We start from the raw sequence: 11,671 nt of genomic DNA, 5'->3' as shown, positions 1-11,671 counted from the left end.
ACATACCCTTCTACCATACCCCCCCATCATCACATACCCTCTCACCATACCCCCCCATCATCACATAGGACCTCACCATACCCCCTACCATCATCACATACCCTTCACCATACCCCCACACATCACATACCCTTTCACCATACCCCCTCATCATCACATACCCCTTCACCATACCCCACATCATCACATACCCTTCACTATACCCCCCACATCATCACATACCCTTCACCATACCCCACATCATCACATACCCCCTTCACCATACCCCCTCATCATCACATACCCTTCACCATACCCCCCCATCATCACATACCCTTTCACCATACCCCCACATCATCACATACCCTTCACCATACCCCCCACATCATCACATACCCCTTCACCATACCCCCAACATCATCACATACCCTTAAACACTCACATAGTCATACCCCCCCATCATCACATACCACCATACCCCTCATCATCACATACCCTTCCACACTATACCCCCCATCATCACATACCCTTCACCATACCCCCCCATCATCACATACCCTTCACCATACCCCCCATCATCACATACCCTTCACCATACCCCCCATCATCACACATACCCTTCACCATACCCCCATCATCACATACCCTTCACCATACCCCATCATCCCATACCCTTCACCATACCCCCACATCATCACATACCCTTCACCATACCCCCACATCATCACATACCCTTCACCATACCCCCATCATCACATACCCTTCACCATACCCCCACATCATCACATACCCTTCACCATACCCCCCACATCATCACATACCCTTCACCATACCCCCACATCATCACCTAACCTTCACCATACCCCCATCATCACATACCCTTCACCATACCCCCACATCATCACATACCCTTCACCATACCCCCACATCATCACATACCCTTACCCATACCCCCTCATCATCACATACCCTTCACCATACCCCCCATCATCACATACCCTTCACCATACCCCCATCATCACATACCCTTCACCACACCCCCATCATCACATACCCTTCACCATACCCCCCATCATCACATACCCTTCACCATACCCCCACATCATCACATACCCTTCACCATACCCCCACATCATCACATACCCTTCACCATACCCCACATCATCACGTACTACCACACGAACACACAACCAACTATCATACGAGGGGATGGAATTTCAACTAAGGTCCAAGGCCGAACTTTATCAGGATGCATAGTATCCTGGATACAGAATGCGTCAAACACTTAATTTCCTGCATTTTGGGGATTTGTTTCTGCATCAATTTATGGTGCAAGTGTCTTTAATTAAATGGAAATTATTGTAATTAATTATTCTCCTGTATTGTATACGTTTCTGGATGTTTTTTTTTTTTAGGAATCAAACAAATCTTTTATAAAATGAGACCTTTTAAATCTGCAAAGTTTAAATCTATATAAAACTTTATTTTTATTGAAGAACAAGTAGTTCTTGTTTTCCATGAGATTGTTTGTTTGTTTGTTTGTTTATAGCTCTTGACATTTAAGACAGCACTTTAAAGTAGCTTCATTTCACGGAGAAAGAGAAAGATAAATAAATATTGGGGGGGTGGGGGGGGGGGACATATCCCCTGAATCCCCTGAATCCCCTGAATCCCCCCCCACCCAGTTGAGATGAAAAAGGAATCACGATGCAATTTTTAAACATCTTAGTTCAAATAATCGTTAGCTGCAGCCTTAAGTGACTTGCTTTAACAGTCTCTCTCTCTCTCTCCCTCCCTCCCTCCCTCCCTGTGTGTTCAGGTTTATCTGCTCTCAGATGCCCAATCAGGTTCTTCAGAGCATCAGCATCATCGACACGCCCGGTATCCTGTCAGGAGAGAAGCAACGGATCAGCAGAGGTAACTGTGTGTGTGTGTGTGTGTGTGTGTGTGTGTGTGTGTGTGTGTGTGGCTGAAGCTGACTAAGCTATTGGTGCATGTGTGTGTAGTTGCATAACAGTCCTTGAGAGATTCTTTCACTTCCTGACATTGTGTGAAGTCAGAGCGCTGTCGGCCTGGCGGGGTCCAACGCCTCCTCTCTCTCTCTCTCTTTCATCGGTCGGACTTTAACTGCAGCAGAGGTCAGAGGTCACCGCGTCCTGACACATCGCGGAGCACGGCCAGGATATTTAGGATATTTTCAGAGCTTCAGCGTGCTGTCAGACGACCCTTTACGACTGGGAACTGAAGCCCTTATCTCTGCTCTCTTCAAAGCCACCAGACTCCTTTTCATAAAATCAGTGATTTTACTTCGCAGAATGTGGGAGTTGCTGCTCCACTGCTGCCTCCATCGCTCAGTTAGTTAGTTAGTTAGTTAGTTAGTTAGTTAGTTGGTTAGTTGGTTAGTTGGTTAGTTAGTTAGTTCCTAACCCTTTTAAAAACACCAAAGTCATACAATAACACTAACTAACTAACCAGTGAAGGCAGCGGTAGAGCAGCAACTCCTGTGTTCTGCGAAGTAAAATGACTTTTACTACATTTTCATGATTACATTCATTACTTCTCTACTTATTCTAAAAGACAGCTCTTCACGCTGGGGAACTGAAACTGTTATCTCTGCTCTCTTCAACACCACCAGACTCCTTTTGATCAAATCAGGAGTTGCTGCTCTACACATACACAAGCCACAACACAAATGCACAAGCCACAACACAAATGCACAAGCCACAACACAAATGCACAAGCCACAACACAAACAAAGCCACAAAAAAGCACAAGCCACACAAGCCACAACACAAATGCACAAGCCACAACACAAATGCACAAGCCACAACACAAATGCACAAGCCACAACACAAATGCACAAGCCACAGCACAAGCCACAACACAAATGCACAAGCCACAACACAAATGCACAAGCCACAACACAAATGCACAAGCCACAACACAAATGCACAAGCCACAACACAAATGCACAAGCCACAACACAAATGCACAAGCACAACACAATGCACATTCTATCGGGACGAGATGAGAGCGAATCACGGGGGGCGAAATAAAGTTGACGAAAGTTTAACTTTATTCAAATGAGGACCACTTGGGAACCAATCAGGCCCGCGTGTTTGTGTTTGTGTTTGGGGGCGGGAGTTACAAAAAAGTCTGACCAAGATGGTGGCACGTCATCACGGCGCCAGCGAAAATTTTGATGTGATTAAAATGTTTTTACCGAACATCGGTACTTCTATCAACACAAATTGTGTTTTATACGCACACGACACGAACCTAGCGGGGCACATACACCGCTAAATAGACCACTGTATATGTTAGTTTAAACACTCAAACTTTTCAGCTAGCCGACAGGCTAATCGCTAGCATGTCTGGGACATTGGATTTCATTGTAGCCTAGCCAGGTAGCTAGCTGCAAGCTACTTGTGCATTTGTTTGATTACATGTTTTGTTGGCGAACATTGACTCTTGTAGCAGCACGCAGATTGTTGTTTATATGTCAACAACGAACTTAAACAGGGCGAACACACACCACCAAACAGACCACTGGAGATAGTTTAAACACTCAAAATGATTCAGCTAGCTGACAGGTCAACCGCTAGCATGTTCGGACATTGCATTTCATTGTAAGCATAGCGAGGCAGCTAGGCTACATAGCCAGGTTACCAGAGCATTTATGAGCTAACATTTTACCGATGGTTTGCTGCTGTGCATTTTTACCGCCCTGTCTTCTGACAGCCCGGGACATTTAAAAAAATGTTGCGGACTTGCGTGTTGTTTTTGCAACCACGCACAGGTATTTTGCTGTGTGGAACCGTACCGTAACGCAAAAGCCACAACGGAAAAGCTTGACCACACTGTTTAGACGGTGGCTTCCGTTGTGGCTTGTGTATTTGTGTTGTGGCTTGTGTATTTGTGTTGTGGCTTGTGTATTTGTGTTGTGTCTTGTGTATTTGTGTTGTGTCTTGTGTATTTGTGTTGTGGCTTGTGTATTTGTGTTGTGTCTTGTGTATTTGTGTTGTGTCTTGTGTATTTGTGTTGTGTCTTGTGTATTTGTGTTGTGTCTTGTGTATTTGTGTTGTGGCTTGTGTATTTGTGTTGTGGCTTGTGTATTTGTGTTGTGTCTTGTGTATTTGTGTTGTGTCTTGTGTATTTGTGTTGTGGCTTGTGTATTTGTGTTGTGTCTTGTGTATTTGTGTTGTGGCTTGTGTATTTGTGTTGTGGCTTGTGTATTTGTGTTGTGGCTTGTGTATTTGTGTTGTGGCTTTTGCGTTAGTGTTGTGGCTTTTACTCAGGACCTGCTTGCCAGGATGTAGAGTTTTTTTTTATCACAGTAAAATGTTCTTGTGAAATTCTTTATCTCTCTTTTCTCTCACTTCCTGTTTCGTCTCTCGTCACGTTTCCTGTGATGAATCACCGCTGCTGGTCTTAGACCACAAGAGTTTATAAATGCAGATCCGAAACCAGAGAAACTGATCGACAGCATCTGTCAGGAAGGTCTCTCTAAACGCTGCGTTCTTCCTGAGAATCGAAACACATCTGTGAAAGTAGGAACAGCGTCTGAAGAGTTATAGGAATTAAAAACAAAACTTTCTCTGATTTTAAATTTAGGGAAACTCAGTCAGCTGCTGGAGTTGAAAAATTCACAGATTACAAAGTAAACTTCATAGATAACCTTTATTGTTGTCTGGATCAACGGAAACCTGACCTACCTTCTGCTCTGTGTGGGGCTCACACTCCCTTTGCTTCGGGAAAACGACAACAAACTTTACGCTACACACTGAAAATGACAGTTAGCATTTTCTGATTTAAAACGCGTGGGATATTCTGGTCTTATTCAGGTTTTAAAAGCATTCTTTGAACATGTAAACCAGGGTTTTTACTGCAGTTTTTGACAGTTTACGGCCTCTTGCCTGTTTTTACCAAGGGGGGTAAGTGAGCGTCCACAAAGCGTAGCTCCTATGGCGCCATTTTGATGCTACCAAGCCATCATCTCCCTTTAGCATCCCATTGACTCCCATTCATTTTGACGTCACTTTGACAGAGAATAACTTTACATCTGAAGAGTTTAAAGACTCTATTTGTCCGTTGTTTATTTCTAAAGAAACACGACAACGTATAAAAGGCTCCATTACCTTGTAGCTCACGTTATGGCTCCGTAGCAGACGCTTTTATAACAATAGGCTAACGATTGGGTCATAACCACGAGACTTACTGTCACACAGTAGAGGAATTACCGTATAGTACAGGAGAAGCTCACAGGCAGTTTCAACTGATAGTTTTGACATAAATATGTCCAGAAAATACACCAACCACTGTTTAATACAAAGCGAGTGGGGCGGGAGCCAGCGCTGGGCTATCATTTTCTTGGTTGCGGTTGAGCCGGCTAGCCAAATCTTCCTCTGTCTCCCAAGCAGGGGTAATTTAGAGTCCTCATTAAGTATCACATCAGATATTATTGATGTTGTTTTATTCCAGAACTCATGCACCTGTTCACACTCCCAGAGCATGAGTAGGAATGACTTTAGAGACGTATCTCTTCTGAGGAGTCCAGTATGTCCTGTGGCATATGTTGAAGTGGATCTGCTGGTGATTTGGGTTCTTGGAACAGTGGGAAATGTTGTCCCGAACTGTCTCCCAATTAATTACGTTCCCCTCAGGGCTCAAATTCTAATGCTTTTTGAAAGCTTAAAGGTCCCATGGCATGAAGATTTCATTTTAGGAGTTTTTTTTAACATTAATATGAGTTCCCCCAGCCTGCCTATGGCCCCCCAGTGGCTAGAAATGGTGATAGGTGTAAACCGAGCCCTGGGTATCCTGCTCTGCCTTTGAGAAAATGAAAGCTCAGATGGGCCAATCAGGAATCTTCTCCTTATGAGGTCATAAGGAGCAAGGTTACCTCCCCTTTCTCTGCTTTGCCCGCCCAGAGAATTTGGGCCCACCCATGAGAGAGAGACATCATGGCTTTCAAACGAGCAAAGTGGCAGTTGGTCATGGCTCTAGTGGCTGTAATTCTGCACCAAGGCTGAATTTGGGGAAAGAGACTTCAGATACAGTATTAGGGGACCACTAAGGTCTATATAAAAGAGACTTCAGATACAGTATTAGGGGACCACTAAGGCCTATATAAAAGAGACTTCAGATACAGTATTAGGGGACCACTAAGGTCTATATAAAAGAGACTTCAGATACAGTATTAGGGGACCACTAAGGTCTATATAAAAGAGACTTCAGATACAGTATTAGGGGACCACTGAGGTCTATATAAAAGAGACTTCAGATACAGTATTAGGGGACCACTAAGGTCTATATAAAAGCATCCAAAGAGCACCATGACATGGGACCTTTTAAGGCTTTCTTCTTCATAAAACGTGTCTGATATCATCACATTTTTGTATACATTTTTTATTCTTTTACATTAGTAAGCTACAGGACAGCGTCTTTCAAAACATGACGAAAGAGAAATAAAAATGAATGCGTCTTCTGAAAATGCACTTCGGTATGCGTCTCTATCCCCAGCACATTTCTAACCAAACTGACGCCCATGCATGTAAACCAAGTGTCAAACTCGAGGCCAGCGGCTCACATATCAGTTTAGGTCCACAATAAGTTTTTTGGCCGGTCCAGTTGTGTGCCAAACCAAAAAGATGGGAAACTATGTTTCAAACTGCATTATGGATAACTCGACTTTGAGACTCCCCCCAAATTCCCCCAGAACTAGTTTTCATATTCAGGCTGAGAAACCGGTTGCTGTAAGAAATGTAATATTTTCGCTTGATTTGCTTAAATCTTTGATGACTAAGGAACTTTTTTGCTTTTTTTTTTTTGGGCTTTATGTCGACCAAACTGTAAGTGAGAAGACTATATGAGACGTGCAATGATACGGTCAATGATATCTTACTATTTAGATGAAATAAGAGCATGTTAATGAGCTCTATGCATGTCTGGCCCTGGATGGGATTGTCATTTTGCAGTGTGGCCCTCAGTGAAGTTGAGTATGTAGTGGATGTGTCCCCGTTGCCGTGGTTGCGAGCCGGCCTGGATGACAGCATCAGTTCGAGGCTTCAGCTGGACGGGTGGAGGGAGGATTAGAGGGAGGGGACCGAGGGCCACAGGAAGCGGCGTCGGGGCGTTCCCGCCATCTGGAAACATTTAGAGAGCGGCTCAGCTGAGGCTGAATTCCTCCTGAAAACACTGAACACACACACACACGCACACGCACACGCACATGCACACACACACACACATACACAGACGCACACACACACACACACAGACGCACACACACACACATACACAGACGCACACACACACACATACACAGACGCACACACACACACACACACACACACACACACACACACACACACACACACACACACACACACACACAGGCTTGCACGCACACAGACACACACACACAAACGCAGATGCACACACACATGCACACACACGCCCGCGCACACACACACACACACGTGCATGAATGCACACACACAGACGCACACAGATGCACACACCTGCATGCACGTGCACACACACACACACACATGCACGCACACAGACAGACAGACACACACATACACAGAGAGCAGAGTGACGTCAGCAGTGTACGGGTGCTGAAGGTTCAGTGAGATCAGCTACTGAATCACACATCCAGTAACAGTGTGTGTGTGTGTGTGTGTGTGTGTGTGTTATTTTAACCTCTCGCTTCGGTTCTCTCTGTGTATCTGATCTTTTATTCTCTTCTTCAAGGGCCTAACTTTGGGTTCAACATTGGGTGGGAGGGGGAGGTTGTTGAGATCTCCAGCTATCTAGGAAGGTCAGGTGACATGTCTGCATGTATTGAGAAAAGTGACAAAAACGTCAGAAAAAAAAGCAACAACACTCCAAGAAAGGTGACAAAAAATTTGATTGCATTCTGGGCGTGCTGGTCTTACAGGGAGGTGTGTTCAGGTGCATTCTGGGCGTGCTGGTCTTACAGGGAGGTGTGTTCAGGTGCATTGTGGGCGTGCTGGTCTTACAGGGAGGTGTGTTCAGGTGCATTGTGGGCGTGCTGGTCTTACAGGGAGGTGTGTTCAGGTGCATTCTGGGCGTGCTTCTCTTACAGGGAGGTGTGTTCAGGTGCATTCTGGGCGTGCTTCTCTTACAGGGAGGTGTGTTCAGGTGCATTCTGGGCGTGCTTGTCTTACAGGGAGGTGTGTTCAGGTGCATTCTGGGCGTGCTTGTCTTACAGGGAGGTGTGTTCAGGTGCATTCTGGGCGTGCTGGTCTTACAGGGAGGTGTGTTCAGGTGCATTCTGGGCGTGCTGGTCTTACAGGGAGGTGTGTTCAGGTGCATTCTGGGCGTGCGGTCTTACAGGGAGGTGTGTTCAGGTGCATTCTGGGCGTGCTGGTCTTACAGGGAGGTGTGTTCAGGTGCATTCTGGGGGCGTGCTGGTCTTACAGGGAGGTGTGTGTCCAGGTGCATTCTGGGCGTGCTGTCGTTACAGGGAGGTGTGTTCAGGTGCATTCTGGCGTGGTTGATCTTACAGGGAGGTGTGTTCAGGTGCATTCTGCGTGGGCTGCTGGTCTTACAGGGAGGTGTGTTCAGGTGCATTCTGGGCGTGCTGGTCTTACAGGGAGGTGTGTTCAGGTGCATTCTGGGCGTGCTGGTCTTACAGGGAGGTGTGTTCAGGTGCATTCTGGGCGTGCTGGTCTTACAGGGAGGTGTGTTCAGGTGCATTCTGGGCGTGCTGGTCTTACAGGGAGGTGTGTTCAGGTGCATTCTGGGAGTATTGCTATCTTGAGGCAGCAGGAATTGATCGCGCCATTGACCAACAAAAACCTGGTCTAAAGTCAATAACGCAGCATTTCATTGTTATTTTAACAGAGCATTAGTAAAATGCTCCTAGGCTCGTGCACAGCGCGCACACACTATGCTTGTTACACACACACACACACACACACACACACACACACACACACACACACACACACACACACACACACATGCAGGAGATTACAAATAAAAATATTAAGGTGCAAATCCTCCATCATAACAGCAATGCTCCAAGATCCAAACGCGCCTGTCTTTTAAAGGGAATGGGAGATGATCTCTGATTGGTTGATTGCATGTTACGCCCAAAACACACCTCTGATTAATGAAGACACTAAGGACAACCCTTTAGGACCAGGCGCCCTAAACACAGAGACCCTTTTTACCACCATCAAACTAGCAGAAGTGGATTTGGACACGCCCTAAACACACCTGCACCAGGCGCTTCACACCGTGCGCTTACATCATTAAAATAGGTAGTGTTATTTGCATCTTTTATTACCGGCCAAAATAACTTTATTATGTTAATTTAAAGTCCTACAAGTATTGCTTTTTTCCGACATCTCTCTACTTCTTGCTTCTGTCTTTGTTTGTGTTAAGTTCTGCTTGTGTGAGCAGTTTTCAATTCACTTCAATTCAAATATTTCTAAGTTTCTAGGTGAGACATTTGGATTTCTTTCAACCAATTTGCCCCCAAATAACATGGATGGTTCCATAAAAACGCTCTTCACAAGTGAAATTAAGGATGAGATCTCTACTCTCATTTCAATTTTGGGTGTTTTATTTACTTTTATAGCATATTATCCTGACTAAACTTTGACATATCTGTGACTATCCATTGCCTTCATTACTCTGATCTTAACCATTAGTCCAAATCATTCATAGTTTCTGCTTTTTTCAAACGCAAACATTTGATAATTTCAAGACCATTTCCAATTTTTCCAAATCGAGACACCAATCGCAACCGTTGAGGCGTGCATTGCTGACGCCCCTTTGGAAATGAGCTGTGAATGAAGCTTCGCCAGACCCACTCTCAGTTACAGAAGGGTCTGGTATCAACCAGGCTAAAAAAGAGACGCCAAAAAACGTTGAAAGAAGCAAGCAAAATGTCGGAGGACAACACAAAGGGTTAAAAGCCTTTTTTTTAACACCGAGGCCATGTAAAATCATGCCTTTTTATTAATTTGCACTGTCCCGTTCTTATTTAAACTGGATTTAACTTCTTGTCGGCTGTAATTTCAAGTCTTTTCTTCACTTATCTAGTATTTATTCCCTTCTTTCTCTCCTCTCTTCCTCCTTTCTTTAAATCTTTATGTTTGGTTGAGTCACAGTTGGATCTGAGCCGGACTTACTTAACTTCTTAAATGTGACGGCTGGTTTTCCCGGGCTTTCAGCCAACAGTCCCTCCCTTCTTCCCCTGGCTCCTCTCTCCCTCCCTCCCTCCCTCCCGGCCCAGTCCAGTTCTGGTTTCACTGGTTTGCTTCAGTCCTGGTCTCCAGTAAATGAACTCGGTGACCGACATGACGTCCCTGCTCTTCGGCAGGATCGGCGTTACCTCGGCGCTCGGCTACAACTCTCCCAAATCTCCCAAATCTCCCAAATCTCCCAAATCTCCTGCCAACATGGCCGTGGTTTTGATTTCTGTGTGACATCAACTCCTGGAGCTCTACAGTCTGACACTGTGATACACACACACACACACACACACACACACACACACACACACACACACACACACACACACACACACACACACACACACACACACACACACAACACACACACACACACAGACACCACACACACACACACACACACACACAAACACACAGAGACACACACACACACACACACACACACACACACACACACACAGACACACACACACACACACACACACACACACACACACACACACACACACACACACAAACACACAGAGACACACACACACACAAGCCACACACAACACACACACCACAACAACAACACAGAGACACACACACACACAGAGACACACACACACACACACACACACACAGACACACACACACACACACACACACACACACACACACACACACACACACACACACACTTTCTCAACAATGTATCTGAAGGTTTTTATTTCTTTTGTCTGTCTGTGTGTGTGTCTGTGTGTGTGTGTGTGTGTGTGTCTCTGTGTGTGTGTGTGTGTCTCTGTGTGTGTGTGTGTGTGTCTCTGTGTGTGTGTGTGTGTGTATGGTCTTGTGTGTCTTTGTTGATTGATGTGTATTCTTATTTCTATTGATGCTGTTTTAATGTTTTTAATGTAAAGCTCTTTGGGTTTCCGTGTAATGAAAGGTGCTTTTATATATTTAGAAATGTCCACTGTTGTCCGTCTTGTGTCTGAGAAGTGAAGCGCTTTTGAGCATTTTAAGATTTATGTGTATTTGCTGCATTATCGAACGTACGATAAGATACGATAAAGTTTCGGAGATGGTTGTCCAGCAGCTGGAAAGCTATATCTTTTAACATCATTATTCTAAACTAACTTCCCCCCCGGATCCATCTACTCTCTGGTTTCCTCTCCTCAACTCTGCACACATTCTTCCCAAAGACATAAACACAGTAAGTGTTACCGCTGAAGAGGAAGTAGTATTGTTAGACTTGAAGGTGTTTCCCTTTCTAACAGGAAGTGGAACATGTGAAGTAATCAGCCGCCACTTATTTAAACCTTGCGGGAGAGTTTTCTGTGCCGGTGTGTTAAGTACATCAGAGACGCAGCAGCAGCCTCACAACAGCAACTCAACAGACCACAAATCACTAGGGCTGTCCTCGACTAAAGAAATTCTTAGTCGACTAATCGATTAGTTGATTGAATTGACAGAGC

General features: G+C 45.0%; 1 protein-coding gene across 1 annotated transcript in view; it reads left to right on the top strand.

The window, feature by feature from the left end:
* ehd4 (EH-domain containing 4) overlaps window positions 1–11,671 on the top strand; it is a gene marked incomplete in the record, with an annotated part of 48,975 nt that overhangs the window by 12,059 nt on the left and 25,245 nt on the right. Inside the window, 1 exon segment of the mRNA XM_039785994.1 lies at window positions 1,799–1,896. Coding sequence (XP_039641928.1) covers window positions 1,799–1,896 — 98 coding nt within the window.

This window comes from Perca fluviatilis, chromosome 20 (genome assembly GCF_010015445.1).
Source record: "Perca fluviatilis chromosome 20, GENO_Pfluv_1.0, whole genome shotgun sequence".
Taxonomy (NCBI): Eukaryota; Metazoa; Chordata; class Actinopteri; order Perciformes; family Percidae; genus Perca; species Perca fluviatilis.
Note: the sequence above shows the minus strand (reverse complement) of the source record. Positions and strands in the feature narration are given on the sequence as shown.